General features: G+C 47.7%; 1 protein-coding gene and 1 pseudogene across 5 annotated transcripts in view; both read right to left on the reverse strand.

Annotated features, from left to right (window-relative positions):
* LOC124020897 (RNA-binding motif, single-stranded-interacting protein 3-like) overlaps positions 1-25,000 on the reverse strand; it is a 152,795-nt gene that overhangs the window by 11,875 nt on the left and 115,920 nt on the right. For all 5 annotated transcript variants that reach the window (XM_046336195.1, XM_046336197.1, XM_046336198.1 and 2 more), the window contains exons 8-9: positions 17,822-17,915; positions 16,413-16,463 (exon numbers count right to left, since the gene is read on the reverse strand). In XM_046336195.1, the coding sequence (XP_046192151.1) occupies positions 16,413-16,463; positions 17,822-17,915 (145 nt within the window). The remainder of the gene's footprint in view (positions 1-16,412; positions 16,464-17,821; positions 17,916-25,000) is intronic.
* LOC124020898 lies at positions 1,530-3,143 on the reverse strand (annotated as a pseudogene).

Consider the following 25,000-nt stretch of genomic DNA (forward strand, 5'->3'; position numbering starts at 1 on the left):
GATATCTCAAAGTGCTGTACAGAAACCCAGCCTAAAACCCCAAACAGCAAGCAATGCAGGTGTAGAAGCACCTGATTGCACAATTGATTCTTGAACAATTGATTCTTAATTGATTCTTATAGAATGTATTCTTATTGATTCTTATAGAATGTATTCTTAATTGATTCTTATAGAATGTATTCTTAATTGATTCTTATAGAATGTATTCTTAATGGATTCTTATAGAATGTATTCTTAATGGATTCTTATAGAATGTATTCTTAATGGATTCTTAAACAATGTATTCTTAATTGATTCTTATAGAATGTATTCTTAATTGATTCTTATAGAATGTTTTCTTAATTGATTCTTATAGAATGTATTCTTAATTGATTCTTATAGAATGTATTCTTAATGGATTCTTATAGAATGTATTCTTAATGGATTCTTATAGAATGTATTCTTAATTGATTCTTAAACAATGTATTCTTAATTGATTCTTATAGAATGTATTCTTAATTGATTCTTATAGAATGTTTTCTTAATTGATTCTTATAGAATGTATTCTTAATTGATTCTTATAGAATGTATTCTTAATTGATTCTTAATTAAAAGGGAAGCACATAGCGTGGGGATATTTCAGTCCTGTAGTTTCTAAAAATGATGTGTGTATTATCTTAACCCCCAAAATGACCTCCTGATAATGTCCACCGAACTGACACATGTTTCACACACACACACACACACACACACACACACACACACACACACACACACACACACACACACACACACACACACACACACACACACACACACACACACACACACACACACACACACACACACACACACACACACACACACACACACACACACAGGGTTTACTTCACTTTCAGAGACACTTTGGATTGGCAGATCTAAATACCAGGGTTGTTGCCATTAGCCACATTCCCAATATTAAAGTATGGGAACAGTCTCTCAGTAGATCTAAATACCAGGGTTGTTGCCATTAGCCACATTCCCAATATTAAAGTATGGGAACAGTCTCTCAGTAGATCTAAATACCAGGGTTGTTGCCATTAGCCACATTCCCAATATTAAAGTATGGGAACAGTCTCTCAGTAGATCTAAATACCAGGGTTGTTGCCATTAGCCACATTCCCAATATTAAAGTATGGGAACAGTCTCTCAGTAGATCTAAATACCAGGGTTGTTGCCATTAGCCACATTCCCAATATTAAAGTATGGGAACAGTCTCTCAGTAGATCTAAATACCAGGGTTGTTGCCATTAGCCACATTCCCAATATTAAAGTATGGGAACAGTCTCTCAGTAGATCTAAATACCAGGGTTGTTGCCATTAGCCACATTCCCAATATTAAAGTATGGGAACAGTCTCTCAGTAGATCTAAATACCAGGGTTGTTGCCATTAGCCACATTCCCAATATTAAAGTATGGGAACAGTCTCTCAGTAGATCTAAATACCAGGGTTGTTGCCATTAGCCACATTCCCAATATTAAGGTATGGGAACAGTCTCTCAGTAGATCTAAATACCAGGGTTGTTGCCATTAGCCACATTCCCAATATTAAAGTATGGGAACAGTCTCTCAGTAGCTCTAACGTTAAGAGTGTAGAGAGGTGTCATGTATTTGGGGTGGTAGAAGGACACCTCCCTCTGTTGTAGTCCAGCTGCACTCTGATCCTCTGGGGTCTCCTCTTCAGAGCGATGATGTCACCTCCTCCTCCTATGTACTTCCCACCGTGCTGTGATATACACCACATTCCATCCTTTGGTGTCGCATTACGCTCCCGCTTCCTGTCTATGGACTCTTTAGCCACGCCCAAAACCCAGTCAGGATGGTCCCCCGCCTCCAGCTCCCAGCTGTGTATTCCTGAGCTGAACCCCTCGGAGCCAAGAACATTTGTGTACCTCATAAATCGCTCTGGGTTGTTAACGAACTGCTGGGACGTGCCTGGTCTTCTCACAGTGGTCAGATCATCAGTCAGAGAGAGACTGGGATGTGCAGTGTTTGGGTCCAGAATCACAGGAGTGTATTTGAGGATCCCCAGCATCTTCTCCCAGACTCTGAACTGCAGGTTGCCCAGGTGTTTGGCCTTGTCTATCAGAACTCCTGAGACCAGCTGTGGATCCAGCAGTGTGTACTGGGATCTTTCCTTTGTGGTCCTGAAGTTCTGCAGGAATGAGATGTCTTCATCTTTCAGCTCCTCCTCTATGGTTCTGATTGCATCTGAAAGGTATGATGTCTTTCTGCTCATCTCGTCAATCTTCTTCCTCATCATCTGACTCTTCTGCTCCTCTTCCTCCCTCAGTGCAGCTATCCTGGCTGCCTCTTCATCTCGTAGAAACTGGTGAAGCTTCTCAAACTCTTTCCTAATCTGTTTCTCTGTGTGCTGGACCTGACTCTTCATGTGTTCTGCTGTTTTATCACAGGCTAGTTTAACGTTGTTAAAGACCTCTAGGTTCTTCTGTAAAGGCTTCAGGGCGGTGTGGAGTTCCTCCTTAAGATCCTGGACAACCTCGTCTGACGGGGACACAGTCGTGAGATTTATGGACTTTTGAATCTCGACACACCAAGCAGACGGGCTGATTGTACTTCAGACAGAAGAGTTTGAATTTCTCACCGTGCAGACTGCAGAGCACCTCAGAGCCAGATGAAGCTCTCTGACTGCAGAGCACCTCCGAGCCAGATGAAGCTCTCTGACTGCAGAGCACCTCAGAGCCAGATTAAGCTCTCTGACTCCCGTCCTGTATCTCAGACCCAGATGAAGCTCTCTGACTCCCGTCCTGTATCTCAGACCCAGATGAAGCTCTCTGACTCCTGTCCTGTATCTCAGACCCAGATGAAGCTCTCCGACTCCTGTCCTGTATCTCAGACCCAGATGAAGCTCTCTGCCTCCTCTCCTGTAAGAAGGCCTCACACGCGTCATTTAACGCCAGGTTACGAGGAGGTTGAGTCATAGCTACGGGGAATCTTCTCCTACAAACTGGACATTTCCAAGGTTTCTTATCTGCCCAGTATTCCTGCTGACAGACTTCACAGAAGCTGTGGCCACATGCCAGGACGACAGGATCCTTGAAGATGTCACAGCAGATGGGACAGGAGAACCTGTCCTCTGGTAGAGATGATCCGGATGCCATTGTCTCACACCGTTCCCTCTCCTCGTTCTGTAAAACAGCTTCTGTGCTTTACTCTCCACAGCTTCCACTTTACAACCACTCAAACCACTCCACTTTCAGATGCAAACCACTCAAATACAGTCCCAAATCCACCCCCCCAAAAAAGGTGAAGCTGCACTTGGAGATGACAGTTCTGACGATGGTATGTCCTTCTAATATCTCTCGGTCCACATGAATCCAAATGAAATCGTTGTGGGGTCCACCTGAGGGGAACACCGTAGAGCTCAACGTTTAACAGCAGTGAGCTGTACTCAGCTTGGCCCTCAGAGTTGACAGACAACCAAGAGCGGTTAGACAGGCAAGTTGTGTCTTTCAGTTGACGCCATCAAAAACCCTGATCAGCCAATCAGCGATGACGTTTGAGGACAGTTACATTGCTGGTTATCAAGGAGCCTTTTATTCACGCAGGAAAACGATTGGTTGAACTTGTGTAGTGGTGTAACTACAGGAGAACGATTGGAATGGAATAGCTGTTATATATAATGACTTTTAAGTTTATTTTTACTGGTATCGGTCAGCTCAAAACATACAGGGAATGATCACACCTCTGTTGGTACTAGTGACAACAATAAACAATAACTCCCTGTTGACACCACAGTAATGTGGGTGGCTTGGTTCTCCTATCCTTGTGGGGACATAAAAGCCTCAGAAGTCCCCACAAGTAAGGTAACAAGGAAAATATGCTCTCTCCTGGGGCCAAGTCCCCATGAGGACAAAGGCTTTTTTAAATTTAGGGGTTTGGATTAGGGTAAGGATTAGAATTAGGGTTAGGGGTTTGGATTAGGGTTAGGGGTTTGGTTTAGGGTTAGGATTAGAATTAGGGTTAGGGGTTTCGATTAGGGTTAGGGGTTTGGTTTAGGGTTAGGATTAGAATTAGATTTAGGGGTTTCGATTAGGGTTAGGTTTAGAATTAGGGTTAGGGGTTTGGATTAGGGTTATGGTTAGGATTAGAATTAGGGTTAGGGGTTTGAATTAGGGTTAGGATTAGAATTAGGGTTAGGGGTTTGGATTAGGATTAGAATTAGGGTTTGGATTAGGGTTAGGATTAGAATTAGGGTTAGGGGTTTGGTTTAGGGTTAGGATTAGAATTAGGGTTAGGGGTTTCAATTAGGGTTAGGTTTAGAATTAGGGTTAGGGGTTTGGATTAGGGTTATGGTTAGGATTAGAATTAGGGTTAGGGGTTTGAATTAGGGTTAGGATTAGAATTAGGGTTAGGGGTTTGGATTAGGGTTAGGATTAGAATTAGGGTTAGGGGTTTGGTTTAGGGTTAGGGTTAGAATTAGGGTTAGGGTAAAATGTTAGGGGTTAGGGTTATAGGTTAGGGTAAGGGTTAGGGTTATAGGTTAGGGTAAGGGTTAGGGTTAGGGTTATAGGTTAGGGTAAGGGTTATAGGTTAGGGTTATAGGTTAGGGTAAGGGTTAGGGTTATAGGTTAGGGTAAGGTTTATTTTAAGGGTTATTGTTCAAGGTTAGGGGTTAGGGTTTAGGGTTACAGGTTAGGGTAAGGGTTAGGGTAAAGGTTATTTTAAGGGTTATTGTTTAGGGTTAGGGGTTAGGGTTTAGGGTTACAGGTTAGGGTAAGGGTTATGGTAAAGGTCATTTAAGGGTTATTGTTTAGGGTTAGGGGTTAGGTTTAGGGTTTGGAGTTAGGTTAAGGGGTTAGGTTGAGGGTTAGGTTTAGGGTTAGGGGTTAGATTTAGGGTTAGGGGTTAGGGGAAATAGGAAATAGCTTTTTTTAATGGAAATAGCTTTTAGGGTCCCCAGAAGGATAGAAAAACATAACGTCTGTCTGTTGTGTGTGTGTGTGTGTGTGTGTGTGTGTGTGTGTGTGTGTGTGTGTGTGTGTGTGTGTGTGTGTGTGTGTGTGTGTGTGTGTGTGTGTGTGTGTGTGTGCGTGTGTGTGTGTGTGTGTGAGAGAGAGAAATAGAGAATATTACACCTAGACCAGGGGAAGTCATAATCTTTTTATGGCTGCTGTCCCTGTACATGGATCAACTTCAGGGGAAATTTCAGAGTGACAACTAATAGTACTCGATACAACTCAAACTTTCATTAAAACACACATGCAGGGTACTCAATTAAAGCTACACTCGTTGTGAATCTAGCCAACATGTCAGATTTTATGCTTTTCGGGCGAAAGCGTGAGAAGCTATTATCTGATATCATGCAACCCCCCGAAATACCTGAAGGGGACGTAAACAAAATAATTAGCATAGCCGGCGCTACACAAAACGCAGAAATAAAATATAAAACATTCATTACCTTTGACGAGATTCTTTGTTGGCACTCCTATATGTCCCATAAACATCACAATTGGGTCTTTTTTTCGATTGAATCCGTCCATGTATACCCAAAATGTCAATTTATGAAGCCCGTCTGATCCAGGAAAAAACAGCTTTCCAAAACGCAACGTCATTTTTTAAAATTAAAAACGTTGCCTATAAACTTTGACAAAAAACTTCAAACTACTTTTGTAATCCAACTTTAGGTATTAGTAAACGTTAATAATCAATCAAATTGATCACGGGGCGATCTGTATTCAATAGCAGCAAGTATTGAAATCTTGGTCGATATTCTCTCTTTCAAAACTTCCTCCGGTGAACCCGATGACAGGAAGTGCCTATTCTTCATTTCACCAAGGATTAACTTCAACCCAATTTCCAACACTGGCGACATCGTGTGGAAGCTGTAGGAACTGTAAACTGGGAGCAATTTATTTTCCCTTGCCATAGACAATACAGAGTACTGGCGGAGGGATATTTGTTTTTGTTTTTTGTGAACAGTTTTCCTTGGGTTTTTGCCTGCTACACACGTTCTGTTATAGTCACAGACATCATTTAACCAGTTTTAGAAACTTCAGAGTGATTTCTATCCACACATACTAATCACATGCATATACTATATTCCTGGCATGAGTAGCAGGACGTTGGATGGAATACAGAATGTAGGGGTAGAATACAGAATGTGGGGAAAGGATACAGAATGTAGGGTTGGAATACAGAATGTAGGGATGGAATACAGAATGTAGGGGTAGAATACAGAATGTGGGGAAAGGATACAGAATGTAGGGTTGGAATACAGAATGTAGGGATGGAATACAGAATGTAGGGATGGAATACAGAATGTAGGGATGGAATACAGAATGTAGGGATGGAATACAGAATGTAGGGATGGAATACAGAATGTAGGGATGGAATACAGAATGTAGGGATGGAATACAGAATGTAGGGATGGAATACAGAATGTAGGGATGGAATACAGAATGTAGGGATGGAATACAGAATGTAGGGATGGAATACAGAATGTAGGGATGGAATACAGAATGTAGGGATGGAATACAGAATGTAGGGATAGGATACAGAATGTAGGGATGGAATACAGAATGTAGGGATGGAATACAGAATGTAGGGATGGAATACAGAATGTAGGGATGGAATACAGAATGTAGGGATGGAATACAGAATGTAGGGATGGAATACAGAATGTAGGGATGGAATACAGAATGTAGGGATGGAATACAGAATGTAGGGATAGGATACAGAATGTAGGGATGGAATACAGAATGTAGGGATGGAATACAGAATGTAGGGATGGAATACAGAATGTAGGGATGGAATACAGAATGTAGGGATGGAATACAGAATGTAGGGATGGAATACAGAATGTAGGGATGGAATACAGAATGTAGGGATGGAATACAGAATGTAGGAATGGAATACAGAATGTAGGGATGGAATACAGAATGTAGGGATGGAATACAGAATGTAGGGATAGGATACAGAATGTAGGGATGGAATACAGAATGTAGGGATGGAATAAAGAATGTAGGGATGGAATACAGAATGTAGGGATAGGATACAGAATGTAGGGATGGAATACAGAATGTAGGGATGGAATACAGAATGTAGGGATGGAATACAGAATGTAGGGATGGAATACAGAATGTAGGGATGGAATACAGAATGTAGGGATGGAATACAGAATGTAGGGATGGAATACAGAATGTAGGGATGGAATACAGAATGTAGGGATGGAATACAGAATGTAGGAATGGAATACAGAATGTAGGGATGGAATACAGAATGTAGGGATGGAATACAGAATGTAGGGATGGAATACAGAATGTAGCTCAGAGATCCCTAACCTGCTGCTAATGTCTGCTGATCTCTATAAACCAGCTATAACAGCAGACACTGAGGTAAGTGGACACTAGATAACAAGGTGATCTCTGTTAACCAGCAGGAGGGAGACACTGAGCTAAGTGGACACTAGATAATTGCATAGTAGCACCTCTCTCTCCCTATATATATATATATATAATATTTCTCTATCTCAGTGTGTCTCTCTCTGTCTCCCTCCCTCTGTATCTATCCCTATTTTTGCCATTTTAATTCCAATGTCTTTTCTCTGACTGTTTTCTTGCAGGGATTTCACTACGCAGCAACAAGACTACTTCTCCCTCCCAAGTAGCAGACTATTCCCAATATAGTGCACTACTTTTGACCAGAGCCTATGGGGCAGTATATAGGGAACAGGGTTCCATTTGCGACACAGTCTATGGGATCAGCTCACAGGCTGATATAGACGAGGTCTGATCTAGTGGGCTCTTCCTCTAATCCTCTTCACAGGCTGATATAGACGAGGTCTGATCTAGTGGGCTCTTCCTCTACTCCTCTTCCCAGGCTGATATAGACGAGGTCTGATCTAGTGGGCTCTTCCTCTACTCCTCTTCACAGGCTGATATAGACGAGGTCTGATCTAGTGGGCTCTTCCTCTACTCCTCTTCCCAGGCTGATATAGACGAGGTCTGATCTAGAGGGCTCTTCCTCTACTCCTCTTCCCAGGCTGATATAGACGAGGTCTGATCTAGCGGGCTCTTCCTCTACTCCTCTTCCCAGGCTGATATAGACGAGGTCTGATCTAGTGGGCTCTTCCTCTACTCCTCTTCCCAGGCTGATATAGACGAGGTCTGATCTAGCGGGCTCTTCCTCTACTCCTCTTCCCAGGCTGATATAGCATCATCTCCCTCACACAAAAAATATTGAACACCGCTCTGGAAAATCAATTAGAGACATGAAGACAGATTTCTGCACCTCCCTCCATCACTACATACCTATTCTACTTCTCCGCTTATCTCTCTCTCCTTCTATTTCTCTCTCTCTCTCTCTCTCTCTCTCTCTCTCTCTCTCTCTCTCTCTCTCTCTCTCTCTCTCTCTCTCTCTCTGTCTCTGTCTCTGTCTCTCTCTCTCTCTGTCTCTCTCTCTCTCTCTCTCTCTCTCTCTCTCTCTCTCTCTCTCTCTCTCTCTCTCTCTCTCTCTCTCTCTCTCTGTCTCTCTGTCTCTCTCTCTCTCTCTCTCTCTCTCTCTCTCTCTCTCTCTCTCTCTCTCTCTCTCTCTCTCTCTCTCCATCTATTTATCTCTCTCTCCTTCTATTTCTCTCTCTCTCTCCTTCTCTCTCCATCTATTTCTCTCTCTCTCCTTCTATTTCTCTCTCCCATTTCTCTCTCTCTCTCTCTCTCTCTCTCTCTCTCTCTCTCTCTCTCTCTCTCTCTCTCTCTCTCTCTCTCTCTCTCTCTCTCTCTCTCTCTCTTCCTATTTCTGTCTCTCTCCTATTTCTCTCTCTCTCCATCTATTTATCTCTCTCTCCTTCTATTTCTCTCTCTCTCTCCTTCTCTCTCTCTCTCTCCATCTATTTCTCTCTCTCCTTCTATTTCTCTCTCCCATTTCTCTCTCTCTCTTTCTCTCTCTCTCTCTCTCTCTCTCTCTCTCTCTCTCTCTCTCTCTCTCTCTCTCTCTCTCTCTCTCTCTCTCTCTCGCTCTCTCTCTCTCTCTCTCTCTCTCTCTCTCTCTTTCCCATTTCTGTCTCTCTCCTTCTATTTCTCACTCTCCTATTTCTCTCTCTCTCTCCTTCTATTTCTCTCTCTCTCCTATTTCTCTCTCTCTCCTTCTATTTCTCTCTCCTTCTATTTCTCTCTCTCTCTCCTTCTATTTCTCTCTCTCTCCTTCTATTTCTCTCTCTCTCCTTCTATTTCTCTCTCTCCTTCTATTTCTCTCTCTCTCTCTCTCTCTCTCTCTCTCTCTCTCTCTCTCTCTCTCTCTCTCTCTCTCTCTCTCTCTCTCTCTCTCTCTCTCTCTCTCTTCCGCCCCCCCCCTCTCTCCTTCTCTGTCCCTTAACAGGATACAATGACCCCAGCTTCAATACTCTGCCTCTGGCCTCTGGATTCCAGGCCTCCGGGTGTGTGTGTCCCTCCCATATTATGTAGATACTGTGCTATGTAGGTACTGTACTATGTAGGTACTGTGCTATGTAGGTACTGTGCTATGTAGTTAGTGCACTATGTAGATACGGTGCTATGTAGGTAGAGCACTATGTAGGTAGAGCACTATGTAGATACTGTGCTATGTAGGTACTGTACTATGTAGATACTCTCCTATGTAGATACTGTACTATGTAGGTAGAGCACTATGTAGGTACTGTGCTATGTAGATACTCTGCTATGTAGGTACTGTACTATGTAGGTAGTGCACTATGTAGGTACTGTGCTATGTAGATACTCTGCTATGTAGATACTGTACTATGTAGATACTGTGCTATGTAGGTACTGTACTATGTGAGCTGTAGAGCTGCTGTGAGAGGGCCAGGGACGTGTGGGGACAGACAAGAAACAGAGCTCAGACCCTCTCTACCAGACCTGTAGGGCCCAGACCCTCTCTATCAGACCTGTAGGGCCCAGACCCTCTCTACCAGACCTGTAGGGCCCAGACCCTCTCTACCAGGCCTGTAGGGCCCAGACCCTCTCTACCTCTCTACCAGGCCTGTAGGGCCCAGACCCTCTCTACCTCTCTACTAGACCTGTAGGGCCCAGACCTTCTCTACCTCTCTACTAGACCTGTAGGGCCCAGACCCTCTCTACCAGGCCTGTAGGGCCCAGACCCTCTCTACCTCTCTACTAGACCTGTAGGGCCCAGACCCTCTCTACCAGGCCTGTAGGGCCCAGACCTTCTCTACCTCTCTACCAGACCTGTAGGGCCCAGACGCTCTCTACCAGACCTGTAGGGCCCAGACCCTCTCTACCTCTCTACCAGACCTGTAGGGCCCAGACCCTCTCTACCAGACCTGTAGGGCCCAGACCCTCTCTACCAGACCTGTAGGGCCCAGACCCTCTCTACCAGGCCTGTAGGGCCCAGACCCTCTCTACCTCTCTACTAGACCTGTAGGGCCCAGACCTTCTCTACCTCTCTACCAGACCTGTAGGGCCCAGACGCTCTCTACCAGACCTGTAGGGCCCAGACCCTCTCTACCTCTCTACCAGTCCCGTAGGGCCCAGACCCTCTCTACCAGACCTATAGGGCCCAGACCCTCTCTACCTCTAGAGCGCTCGGGGTGGGAACACACAGGCTCTCTCTGAACTCTCACATCATGGCTGCAATTGTTATGTCGTCCAGTAGGGGGCAGGCTTTCATGGTTGATGTGGCTGGATAAAGCAGTCCAGTATAGGCCTGTGCTGTAATCCTTTATCTCCCCTGTCCAGCTCCATTCCTCCATGTTGGGTTCATGTTCAGTTCCCATGCTCCAGCCAAGCCCCTCCCTGCTCCAGCCAAGCCCCTCCCTGTAGGGCCCAGACGCTCTCTACCAGACCTGTAGGGCCCAGACCCTCTCTACCAGACCTGTAGGGCCCAGACCCTCTCTACCAGACCTGTAGGGCCCAGACCCTCTCTACCAGACCTGTAGGGCCCAGACACTCTCTACCAGACCTGTAGGGCCCAGACGCTCTCTACCTCTCTACTAGACCTGTAGGGCCCAGACCCTCTCTACCAGACCTGTAGGGCCCAGACCCTCTCTACCAGACCTGTAGGGCCCAGACACTCTCTACCAGACCTGTAGGGCCCAGACGCTCTCTACCAGACCTGTAGGGCCCAGACCCTCTCTACCAGACCTGTAGGGCCCAGATGCTTTCTACCAGACCTGTAGGGCCCAGATGCTTTCTACCAGACCTGTAGGTCCCAGACCTTCTCTACCTCTCTACCAGACCTGTAGGGCCCAGACGCTCTCTACCAGACCTGTAGGGCCCAGACCCTCTCTACCTCTCTACTAGACCTGTAGGGCCCAGACCCTCTCTACCAGGCCTGTAGGGCCCAGACCTTCTCTACCTCTCTACCAGACCTGTAGGGCCCAGACGCTCTCTACCAGACCTGTAGGGCCCAGACCCTCTCTACCTCTCTACCAGACCTGTAGGGCCCAGACCCTCTCTACCAGACCTGTAGGGCCCAGACCCTCTCTACCAGACCTGTAGGGCCCAGACCCTCTCTACCAGGCCTGTAGGGCCCAGACCCTCTCTACCTCTCTACTAGACCTGTAGGGCCCAGACCTTCTCTACCTCTCTACCAGACCTGTAGGGCCCAGACGCTCTCTACCAGACCTGTAGGGCCCAGACCCTCTCTACCTCTCTACCAGACCTGTAGGGCCCAGACCCTCTCTACCAGACCTATAGGGCCCAGACCCTCTCTACCTCTAGAGCGCTCGGGGTGGGAACACACAGGCTCTCTCTGAACTCTCACATCATGGCTGCAATTGTTATGTCGTCCAGTAGGGGGCAGGCTTTCATGGTTGATGTGGCTGGATAAAGCAGTCCAGTATAGGCCTGTGCTGTAATCCTTTATCTCCCCTGTCCAGCTCCATTCCTCCATGTTGGGTTCATGTTCAGTTCCCATGCTCCAGCCAAGCCCCTCCCTGCTCCAGCCAAGCCCCTCCCTGTAGGGCCCAGACGCTCTCTACCAGACCTGTAGGGCCCAGACCCTCTCTACCAGACCTGTAGGGCCCAGACCCTCTCTACCAGACCTGTAGGGCCCAGACCCTCTCTACCAGACCTGTAGGGCCCAGACACTCTCTACCAGACCTGTAGGGCCCAGACGCTCTCTACCTCTCTACTAGACCTGTAGGGCCCAGACCCTCTCTACCAGACCTGTAGGGCCCAGACCCTCTCTACCAGACCTGTAGGGCCCAGACACTCTCTACCAGACCTGTAGGGCCCAGACGCTCTCTACCAGACATGTAGGGCCCAGACCCTCTCTACCAGACCTGTAGGGCCCAGATGCTTTCTACCAGACCTGTAGGGCCCAGATGCTTTCTACCAGACCTGTAGGTCCCAGACCCTCTCTACCTCTCTACCAGACCTGTAGGGCCCAGACGCTCTCTACCTCTCTACTAGACCTGTAGGGCCCAGACACTCTCTACCAGACCTGTAGGGCCCAGACGCTCTCTACCAGACCTGTAGGGCCCAGACCCTCTCTACCAGACCTGTAGGGCCCAGATGCTTTCTACCAGACCTGTAGGGCCCAGATGCTTTCTACCAGACCTGTAGGTCCCAGACCCTCTCTACCTCTCTACCAGACCTGTAGGGCCCAGACCCTCTCTACCTCTCTACCAGACCTGTAGGGCCCAGACCCTCTCTACCAGACTACATCGGTACTACAGCAGACTACATCAATACTGCTGCAGACTACATCAATACTACAGCAGACTACATCAATACTACAGCAGACTACATCAATACTACAGCAGACTACATCAATACTATTCCAGACTACACCAGTACTACAGCTGACTACATCAGTACTATTCCAGACTACATCAGTACTACATCAATACTACAGCAGACTACATCAATACTACATCAGACTACATCAATACTACAGCAGACTACATCAATACTACAGCTGACTACATCAGTACTATTCCAGACTACATCAATATTACAACAGACTACATCAATATTACAGCAGACTACATCAATATTACAGCAGACTACATCAATACTACATCAATACTACAGCAGACTACATCAGTACTACATCAATACTACAGCAGACTACATCAGTACTACAGCAGACTACATCAGTACTACATCAATACTACAGCAGACTACAACAATACTACAGTTGACTACATCAATACTACATCAGTACTACAGCAGACTACATCAATACTACAGCAGACTACAACAATACTACAGTTGACTACATCAGTACTACATCAATACTACAGCAGACTAAATCAGTACTACAGCAGACTACATCAGTACTACATCAATACTACATCAGTACTACATCAATAATACAGCAGACTACATCAGTACTACAGCAGACTGCATCAGTACTACATCAATACTACAGCAGACTACATCAATACTACATCAATACTATATCAGTACTACATCAGTACTACAGCAGACTACATCAGTACTACATCAATACTACAGCAGACTACATCAATACTACATCAATACTACAGCAGACTACATCAATACTACATCAATACTACATCAATACTACATCAGTACTACAGCAGAATACACCAGTACTACAGCAGACTACATCAGTACTACATCAATACTACAGCAGACTACATCAATACTACATCAGTACTACATCAATACTACAGCAGACTACATTAATACTGCTGCAGACTACATCAATACTACAGCAGACTACATCAATACTACAGCAGACTACATCAATACTACAGCAGACTACATCAATACTACATCAGTACTACATCAATACTACAGCAGACTACATCAATACTGCTGCAGACTACATCAATACTACAGCAGACTACATCAATACTACAGCAGACTACATCAATACTACAGCAGACTACATCAATACTACAGCAGACTACATCAATACTACAGCAGACTACATCAATACTGCTGCAGACTACATCAATACTATTCCAGACTACACCAGTACTACAGCTGACTACATCAGTACTATTCCAGACTATATCAATACTACAGCAGACTACATCAATACTACATCAGTACTACATCAATACTACAGCAGACTACATCAATACTGCTGCAGACTACATCAATGCTACAGCAGACTACATCAATACTACAGCAGACTACATCAGTACTACAGCAGACTACATCAGTACTACATCAATACTACAGCAGACTACATCAATACTACATCAGTACTACATCAATACTGCTGCAGACTACATCAATACTACATCAGTACTACATCAATACTACAGCAGACTACATCAATACTACAGCAGACTACATCAATACTACAGCAGACTACATCAATACTACAGCAGACTACATCAATACTACAGCTGACTACATCAATACTACAGCTGACTACAGCAGACTACATCAGTACTACAGCAGACTACATCAATACTATTCCAGACTACAGCAGACTACATCAATACTACAGCTGACTACATCAGTACTATTCCAGCCCCCACAACTTCATGCACCCCAGGTCCCCGGAGCACACAACAACAACCAGCTACCTCAGGGGTTCAGCAATCCTGGAATGAGCACTTCCACCTCCCTACCTCGCTACTACCAGACCTGGCCCACGACGCCAACAGGCAGGTTTTCCACTGCCAGGAGTGTGGCAAACAGTACAGCACTCAGTTGGGCTACCGGCGCCACCTGCTGGCCGCCCACGCCCCTGCCTCCAGCGCCACCATCCCTGGGGAGCTCCATTGCCAAGAGGGGGCGCCTGCCCTGCTGGAGCAGTTAGGGAGCCACACCGACAGGCTTCCGCCACTGGAGGTCACCGCCACCGTCAGGGAGAGGAAGTATTCGTGCGAGCGCTGCGACCGGCGCTTCTACACTCGCAAGGATGTGCGGCGTCACGCGGTGGTGCACACGGGCCGCCGTGACTTTCTGTGCCCGCGCTGCGCCCAGCGATTTGGTCGCAGGGACCATCTGACGCGCCACCTGAAGAAGAGCCACGTCCAGGAGCCCACAACCACCACCCCCACACCAGCCCCCACCACACCTGGGCCCGTAAAGGAAGAGCCAAGTCCGGTGCAATGCAGCATGGGACCCTCCTCCAAGGAGCATGTAGAGGCCTTCCCCATTGACATGTACAGCAGTTACCCCCTGCAGACCATTTCCAATCCAGGCATGGGCCATCAACACCACTCCCTCATGCAGGGTTCCCTGTCCACGGCCATGGGGGTGGGCCTCCACATGCCAGGCCCCTCTCCCCATCCCCACCACCACCTCCCCCAGCAGCAACAGCAGCATTATGGCCACATGGCTAGGTATCAGCATGGATCTACCTCATATCCCCGCACTGACATGGAGAGCTTCCTAATGGACCTGCAGAGCGGGCTGCCTCCACACCTGACCACAGCCTCCTCCTCTACCTCCTCCTCCGCCTCCCCTCAGAGGGAAGTGCTTTCAGAAACCCAGGGTGGCCCAGTGGCTGGGGACCCTCACCTTCTGTCCAGGAGCCCCGCTCTCTCCTCAGCCGAGCTGTCGTGCGCTGCTAACATGGACCTGGGTCCTCTTCTGGGCTTCTTGCCGTTCAGCCTGCCTCCCTACAGTGCTCATATGAGTATGGGAGGTCTGGTGATGGGCTACCCGTCTACCTCCACCTCCACTGTGCCGCCCTCCTCCTCCAGCCCCCTACCCTATCAGGCCCCAGGAGGACTCACCTTCCTGCAGCCCCCACAACTTCATGCACCCCAGGTCCCCGGAGCACACAACAACAACCAGCTACCTCAGGGGTTCAGCAATCCTGGAATGAGCACTTCCACCTCCCTACCTCGCTACTACCAGACCTTTCAACAGTGAGCAGCCTGAAACCATGTGACCCCAGCACCAGGCCAAGGAACACTCCAAATATTCTTGAATAAAGCCTCCCGTAAAGGACGAGTGTCTCGAAAGTCTTGAATATACGAGTGATACATATAGGCATCCAATGTGCTTGCATTTATTTTTTTTTATGGGAAGAAAATGGGAATTGTATTTTTTTAATGATGCTAATTAAGCTTTCAGTAGCAATAGTTTTTGTTATGATGATGATGATGTTGAACACAAAGAACCACTTCATCAGTATTACCTCATCCTTCTGTAGCTCAGTTGGTAGAGCATGGCGCTTGTAACGCCAGAGTAGTGGGTTCAATCCCGGGACCACCCATACGTAGAATGTATGCACACATGACTGTAAGTCGCTTTGGATAAAAGCGTCTGCTAAATGGCATATATATATCAGTACTACATCAATACTACAGCTCATGTTGTCCTCCTCTGAGGTTCTCATTCAGGAGAAATATGTGAGATAAAGTAGATAAAGTAACTCAGCTCACGCACACACACACACACACACACACACACACACACACACACACACACACACACACACACACACACACACACACACACACACTATTGTGATGGCTGGGTTGTACTCACGGTAGGTTGCATAACATACTGTTGATGAGGCATCCAGGATGTATTCTGGACCTGTGGAGAGACATAAAACAGGACAGACAGAGAGTTATATTGTTATATTGCTGTATAATTACAGTAAAACAGGAAAGACAGAGAGTTATATTGTTATATTGCTGTATAATTACAGTAAAACAGGAAAGACAGAGAGTTATATTGTTATATTGCTGTATAATTACAGTAAAACAGGAAAGACAGAGAGTTATATTGTTATATTGCTGTATAATTACAGTAATACATGACAGTCTTAGAGAGTTATATTGTTATATTGCTGTATAATTACAGTAAAACATGACAGTCTTAGAGAGTTATATTGTTATATTGCTGTATAATTACAGTAAAACAGGAAAGACAGAGAGAGTTATATTGTTATATTGCTGTATAATTACAGTAAAACAGGAAAGACAGAGATAGTTATATTGTTATATTGCTGTATAATTACAGTAATACATGACAGTCTTAGAGAGTTATATTGTTATATTGCTGTATAATTACAGTAAAACAGGAAAGACAGAGAGAGAGTTATATTGTTATATTGCTGTATAATTACAGTAATACATGACAGTCTTAGAGAGTTATATTGTTATATTGCTGTATAATTACAGTAAAACATGACAGTCAGAGAGTTATATTGTTATATTGCTGTATAATTACAGTAAAACAGGAAAGGCTTAGAGTTATATTGTTATATTGCTGTATAATTACAGTAATACATGAGTCTTAGAGACTTATATTGTTATATTGCTGTATAATTACAGTAAAACAGGAAAGGCTTAGAGAGTTATATTGTTATATTGCGGTATAATTACAGTAAAACATGACAGGCTTAGAGAGTTATATTGTTTTATTGTGGTATAATTACAGTAATACATGACAGTCTGAGAGAGTTATATTGTTTTATTGTGGTATAATTACAGTAATACATGACAGTCTTAGAGAGTTATATTGTTATATTGCGGTATAATTACATCATCTATGCAGCAGTTTCATCATTAAAGACTCATCCTTCTGGACCAGACTCACTGCTTTCATCTCCCCCAATATAATACAATACTACAGCAGTATCCCCAATGCAAGAGACAGAGACAGAGACAGAGACAGAGAGAGAGAGAGAGAGAGAGAGAGAGAGAGAGAGAGAGAGAGAGAGAGAGAGAGAGAGAGAGAGAGAGAGAGAGAGAGAGAGAGAGAGGTGGGAGAGTGAGCTGAGTGAGAGAGAGAGAGAGAGAAACAGAGAGAGAGAGAAAGGGAAGGGGGAGATGTGGGGTCTGTATAAAATAGTCAATATGTCTTATTTGAGAGAGTGTGTACTAAGACTTGCCTAACACTCCATCTCCCACCTCCACATAGACACAACACCCCCCCATCCCCCTCACCTGGTATGTGGAGACGGGTGAGGCAGCGACGAAGGGAGTGATGGATGTCTGTGCTATCATCCTATTGGTGGAGATGTATGGAGAGGAGTAGAACCTACAGGAGAGAAGAAGAGACAGAAAGAGAGGAGGGAGGAGGAGATGAAGAGGAGAAGGGAGGATGACAGGACAGTAGAGAAGGAGAGACAGGAAGAGGAGAAGGGAGGATGACGGGACAGTAGAGAAGGAGAGACAGGAAGAGGAGAAGGGAGGATGACAGGACAGTAGAGAAGGAGAGACAGGAAGAGGAGAATGGAGGAAGACGTGACAGTAGAGAAGGAGAGACAGGAAGAGGAGAATGGAGGATGATGGGACAGTAGAGAAGGAGAGACAGGAAGAGGAGAAGGGAGGATGACGGGACAGTAGAGAAGGAGAGACAGGAAGAGGAGAAGGGAGGATGATGGGACAGTAGAGAAGGAGAGACAGGAAGAGGAGAAGGGAGGATGACAGGACAGTAGAGAAGGAGAGACAGGAAGAGGAGAATGGAGGAAGACGTGACAGTAGAGAAGGAGAGACAGGAAGAGGAGAAGGGAGGATGACGGGACAGTAGAGAAGGAGAGACAGGAAGAGGAGAAGGGAGGATGACGGGACAGTAGAGAAGGAGAGACAGGAAGAGGAGAAGGGAGGATGACGGGACAGTAGAGAAGGAGAGACAGGAAGAGGAGAAGGGAGGATGACGGGACAGTAGAGAAGGAGAGAAAGGAAGAGGAGAAGGGAGGATGACGGGAGAGTAGAGAAGGAGAGACAGGAAGAGGAGAATGGAGGAAGACGGGACAGTAGAGAAGGAGAGACAGGAAGAGGAGAATGGAGGAAGACGGGACAGTAGAGAAGGAGAGACATGAAGAGGAGAAGGGAGGATGACGGGACAGTAGAGAAGGAGAGACAGGAAGAGGAGAATGGAGGATGACGGGACAGTAGAGAAGGAGAGACAGGAGGAGAAGGGAGGATGACGGGACAGTAGAGAAGGAGAGACAGGAAGAGGAGAAGGGAGGATGACGGGACAGTAGAGAAGGAGAGACAGGAAGAGGAGAATGGAGGATGACGGGACAGTAGAGAAGGAGAGACAGGAAGAGGAGAAGGGAGGATGACGGGACAGTAGAGAAGGAGAGACAGGAAGAGGAGAAGGGAGGATGACGGGACAGTAGAGAAGGAGAGACAGGAAGAGGAGAAGGGAGGATGACGGGACAGTAGAGAAGGAGAGACAGGAAGAGGAGAAGGGAGGATGACGGGACAGTAGAGAAGGAGAGACAGGAAGAGGAGAAGGGAGGATGACGGGACAGAGAAGGAGAGACAGGAAGAGGAGAATGGAGGAAGACGGGACAGTAGAGAAGGAGAGACAGGAAGAGGAGAATGGAGGATGACGGGACAGTAGAGAAGGAGACACGGGAAGAAGGGAGGGAAGGAGAGAGGAGAGAGGGTTAAACTTCATAATGTCACTCTAAGAGCAGGACAACAACCACTAGCAACAGTGACAGATTGGCTCAGCCCAACTGTGTCAAACCGTGGACTGACTGATTGATGACCCTGTCCTAGAATGTAACACCACAGACTCAACATCTGGCTGTGTGTGTGTGTGTGTGTGTGTGTGTGTGTGTGTGTGTGTGTGTGTGTGTGTGTGTGTGTGTGTGTGTGTGTGTGTGTGTGTGTGTGTGTGTGTGTGTGTGTGTGTGACAGAACACAAGAATAGTTTGGCTGGACACACAGTCCCCCTCTCTTCTGTCACTCAGAGTGTGTGTGTGTGTGTGTGTGTGTGTGTGTGTGTGTGTGTGTGTGTGTGTGTGTGTGTGTGTGTGTGTGTGTGTGTGTGTGTGTGTGTGTGTGTGTGTGTGTGTGTGTGTGTGTGTTGTGTATTACATCAAGCAGGTCTCTTGCTGTTCTGAATCGATTTCTCTGTCTATGGGATGGGGGGGTATACAGGCTGAGTTATGGATGGGGGGGTATACAGGCTGAGTTATGGATGGGGGGGGTATACAGGCTGAGTTATGGATGGGGGGGTATACAGGCTGAGTTATGGATGGGGGTATACAGGCTGAGTTATGGATGGGGGGTATACAGGCTGAGTTATGGATGGGGGGGGGTATACAGGCTGAGTTATGGATGGGGGGGGGGGGTATACAGGCTGAGTTATGGATGGGGGGGTATACAGGCTGAGTTATGGATGGGGGGGGGGTATACAGGCTGAGTTATGGATGGGGGGGGTATACAGGCTGAGTTATGGATGGGGGGGTATACAGGCTGAGTTATGGATGGGGGGTATACAGGCTGAGTTATGGATGGGGGGGGGTATACAGGCTGAGTTATGGATGGGGGGTATACAGGCTGAGTTATGGATGGGGGGTATACAGGCTGAGTTATGGATGGGGGGGTATACAGGCTGAGTTATGGATGGGGGGGTATACAGGCTGAGTTATGGATGGGGGGGTATACAGGCTGAGTTATGGATGGGGGGTATACAGGCTGAGTTATGGATGGGGGGTATACAGGCTGAGTTATGGATGGGGGGTATACAGGCTGAGTTATGGATGGGGGGTATACAGGCTGAGTTATGGATGGGGGGGGTATACAGGCTGAGTTATGGATGGGGGGGGTATACAGGCTGAGTTATGGATGGGGGGGTATACAGGCTGAGTTATGGATGGGGGGGGTATACAGGCTGAGTTATGGATGGGGGGGTATACAGGCTGAGTTATGGATGGGGGGGGGGTATACAGGCTGAGTTATGGATGGGGGTATACAGGCTGAGTTATGGATGGGGGGGGGTATACAGGCTGAGTTATGGATGGGGGTATACAGGCTGAGTTATGGATGGGGGGGTATACAGGCTGAGTTATGGATGGGGGGTATACAGGCTGAGTTATGGATGGGGGGGGTATACAGGCTGAGTTATGGATGGGGGGGTATACAGGCTGAGTTATGGATGGGGGGTATACAGGCTGAGTTATGGATGGGGGGGTATACAGGCTGAGTTATGGATGGGGGGGTATACAGGCTGAGTTATGGATGGGGGGGTATACAGGCTGAGTTATGGATGGGGGGTATACAGGCTGAGTTATGGATGGGGGGTATACAGGCTGAGTTATGGATGGGGGGTATACAGGCTGAGTTATGGATGGGGGGTATACAGGCTGAGTTATGGATGGGGGGGGTATACAGGCTGAGTTATGGATGGGGGGGGGGTATACAGGCTGAGTTATGGATGGGGGGGGTATACAGGCTGAGTTATGGATGGGGGTATACAGGCTGAGTTATGGATGGGGGGGTATACAGGCTGAGTTATGGATGGGGGGGGGGGTATACAGGCTGAGTTATGGATGGGGGGGGGGGTATACAGGCTGAGTTATGGATGGGGGGGTATACAGGCTGAGTTATGGATGGGGGGGGGTATACAGGCTGAGTTATGGATGGGGGGTATACAGGCTGAGTTATGGATGGGGGGGGTATACAGGCTGAGTTATGGATGGGGGTATACAGACTGAGTTATGGATGGGGGTATACAGGCTGAGTTATGGATGGGGGGTATACAGGCTGAGTTATGGATGGGGGGTATACAGGCTGAGTTATGGATGGGGGGGTATACAGGCTGAGTTATGGATGGGGGGTATACAGGCTGAGTTATGGATGGGGGGGTATACAGGCTGAGTTATGGATGGGGGGGTATACAGGCTGAGTTATGGATGGGGGGGGTATACAGGCTGAGTTATGGATGGGGGGGTATACAGGCTGAGTTATGGATGGGGGGGGTATACAGGCTGAGTTATGGATGGGGGGGGGTATACAGGCTGAGTTATGGATGGGGGGGGTATACAGGCTGAGTTATGGATGGGGGGTATACAGGCTGAGTTATGGATGGGGGGGTATACAGGCTGAGTTATGGATGGGGGTATACAGGCTGAGTTATGGATGGGGGGGTATACAGGCTGAGTTATGGATGGGGGGGGTATACAGGCTGAGTTATGGATGGGGGGGGGGTATACAGGCTGAGTTATGGATGGGGGGTATACAGGCTGAGTTATGGATGGGGGGGGGTATACAGGCTGAGTTATGGATGGGGGGGTATACAGGCTGAGTTATGGATGGGGGGGTATACAGGCTGAGTTATGGATGGGGGGTATACAGGCTGAGTTATGGATGGGGGGTATACAGGCTGAGTTATGGATGGGGGTATACAGGCTGAGTTATGGATGGGGGGGGGGTATACAGGCTGAGTTATGGATGGGGGGTATACAGGCTGAGTTATGGATGGGGGGTATACAGGCTGAGTTATGGATGGGGGGGGGGTATACAGGCTGAGTTATGGATGGGGGGTATACAGGCTGAGTTATGGATGGGGGGGGGTATACAGGCTGAGTTATGGATGGGGGGGTATACAGGCTGAGTTATGGATGGGGGGTATACAGGCTGAGTTATGGATGGGGGTATACAGGCTGAGTTATGGATGGGGGGTATACAGGCTGAGTTATGGATGGGGGGGGGTATACAGGCTGAGTTATGGATGGGGGGGGGTATACAGGCTGAGTTATGGATGGGGGGGGGTATACAGGCTGAGTTATGGATGGGGGGGGGTATACAGGCTGAGTTATGGATGGGGGGTATACAGGCTGAGTTATGGATGGGGGGGTATACAGGCTGAGTTATGGATGGGGGGTATACAGGCTGAGTTATGGATGGGGGGGTATACAGGCTGAGTTATGGATGGGGGGGTATACAGGCTGAGTTATGGATGGGGGGGGTATACAGGCTGAGTTATGGATGGGGGGGGGTATACAGGCTGAGTTATGGATGGGGGGGGGTATACAGGCTGAGTTATGGATGGGGGGGTATACAGGCTGAGTTATGGATGGGGGGGGGTATACAGGCTGAGTTATGGATGGGGGGGTATACAGGCTGAGTTATGGATGGGGGTATACAGGCTGAGTTATGGATGGGGGGTATACAGGCTGAGTTATGGATGGGGGTATACAGGCTGAGTTATGGATGGGGGGGTATACAGGCTGAGTTATGGATGGGGGGGGGTATACAGGCTGAGTTATGGATGGGGGGTATACAGGCTGAGTTATGGATGGGGGGGGGTATACAGGCTGAGTTATGGATGGGGGGTATACAGGCTGAGTTATGGATGGGGGGGTATACAGGCTGAGTTATGGATGGGGGGTATACAGGCTGAGTTATGGATGGGGGGGGTATACAGGCTGAGTTATGGATGGGGGGGTATACAGGCTGAGTTATGGATGGGGGGGGGTATACAGGCTGAGTTATGGATGGGGGTATACAGGCTGAGTTATGGATGGGGGTATACAGGCTGAGTTATGGATGGGGGGTATACAGGCTGAGTTATGGATGGGGGGTATACAGGCTGAGTTATGGATGGGGGGGTATACAGGCTGAGTTATGGATGGGGGGGGGTATACAGGCTGAGTTATGGATGGGGGGTATACAGGCTGAGTTATGGATGGGGGGGTATACAGGCTGAGTTATGGATGGGGGGGTATACAGGCTGAGTTATGGATGGGGGGGGGGTATACAGGCTGAGTTATGGATGGGGGGTATACAGGCTGAGTTATGGATGGGGGGTATACAGGCTGAGTTATGGATGGGGGGGTATACAGGCTGAGTTATGGATGGGGGGGTATACAGGCTGAGTTATGGATGGGGGTATACAGGCTGAGTTATGGATGGGGGGTATACAGGCTGAGTTATGGATGGGGGGGGGTATACAGGCTGAGTTATGGATGGGGGGTATACAGGCTGAGTTATGGATGGGGGGGGGTATACAGGCTGAGTTATGGATGGGGGGGGTATACAGGCTGAGTTATGGATGGGGGGGTATACAGGCTGAGTTATGGATGGGGGGTATACAGGCTGAGTTATGGATGGGGGGGTATACAGGCTGAGTTATGGATGGGGGGGTATACAGGCTGAGTTATGGATGGGGGGGGTATACAGGCTGAGTTATGGATGGGGGGTATACAGGCTGAGTTATGGATGGGGGGGTATACAGGCTGAGTTATGGATGGGGGGGGTATACAGGCTGAGTTATGGATGGGGGGGTATACAGGCTGAGTTATGGATGGGGGGGGGTATACAGGCTGAGTTATGGATGGGGGGGTATACAGGCTGAGTTATGGATGGGGGGTATACAGGCTGAGTTATGGATGGGGGGGTATACAGGCTGAGTTATGGATGGGGGGGTATACAGGCTGAGTTATGGATGGGGGTATACAGGCTGAGTTATGGATGGGGGGGGTATACAGGCTGAGTTATGGATGGGGGGTATACAGGCTGAGTTATGGATGGGGGGGGGTATACAGGCTGAGTTATGGATGGGGGGGTATACAGGCTGAGTTATGGATGGGGGGGGGGGGGTATACAGGCTGAGTTATGGATGGGGGGTATACAGGCTGAGTTATGGATGGGGGGGGGTATACAGGCTGAGTTATGGATGGGGGGTATACAGGCTGAGTTATGGATGGGGGGTATACAGGCTGAGTTATGGATGGGGGGTATACAGGCTGAGTTATGGATGGGGGGGTATACAGGCTGAGTTATGGATGGGGGTATACAGGCTGAGTTATGGATGGGGGGGGGGGTATACAGGCTGAGTTATGGATGGGGGGTATACAGGCTGAGTTATGGATGGGGGGGTATACAGGCTGAGTTATGGATGGGGGGGGGTATACAGGCTGAGTTATGGATGGGGGGTATACAGGCTGAGTTATGGATGGGGGGGTATACAGGCTGAGTTATGGATGGGGGGGTATACAGGCTGAGTTATGGATGGGGGTATACAGGCTGAGTTATGGATGGGGGGTATACAGGCTGAGTTATGGATGGGGGGGGTATACAGGCTGAGTTATGGATGGGGGGTATACAGGCTGAGTTATGGATGGGGGGGTATACAGGCTGAGTTATGGATGGGGGGGTATACAGGCTGAGTTATGGATGGGGGGTATACAGGCTGAGTTATGGATGGGGGGGGGGTACAGGCTGAGTTATGGATGGGGGGGGTATACAGGCTGAGTTATGGATGGGGGGGTATACAGGCTGAGTTATGGATGGGGGGGGTATACAGGCTGAGTTATGGATGGGGGGGTATACAGGCTGAGTTATGGATGGGGGGGTATACAGGCTGAGTTATGGATGGGG

Source organism: Oncorhynchus gorbuscha, unplaced genomic scaffold (genome assembly GCF_021184085.1).
Source record: "Oncorhynchus gorbuscha isolate QuinsamMale2020 ecotype Even-year unplaced genomic scaffold, OgorEven_v1.0 Un_scaffold_974, whole genome shotgun sequence".
Lineage (NCBI taxonomy): Eukaryota > Metazoa > Chordata > Actinopteri > Salmoniformes > Salmonidae > Oncorhynchus > Oncorhynchus gorbuscha.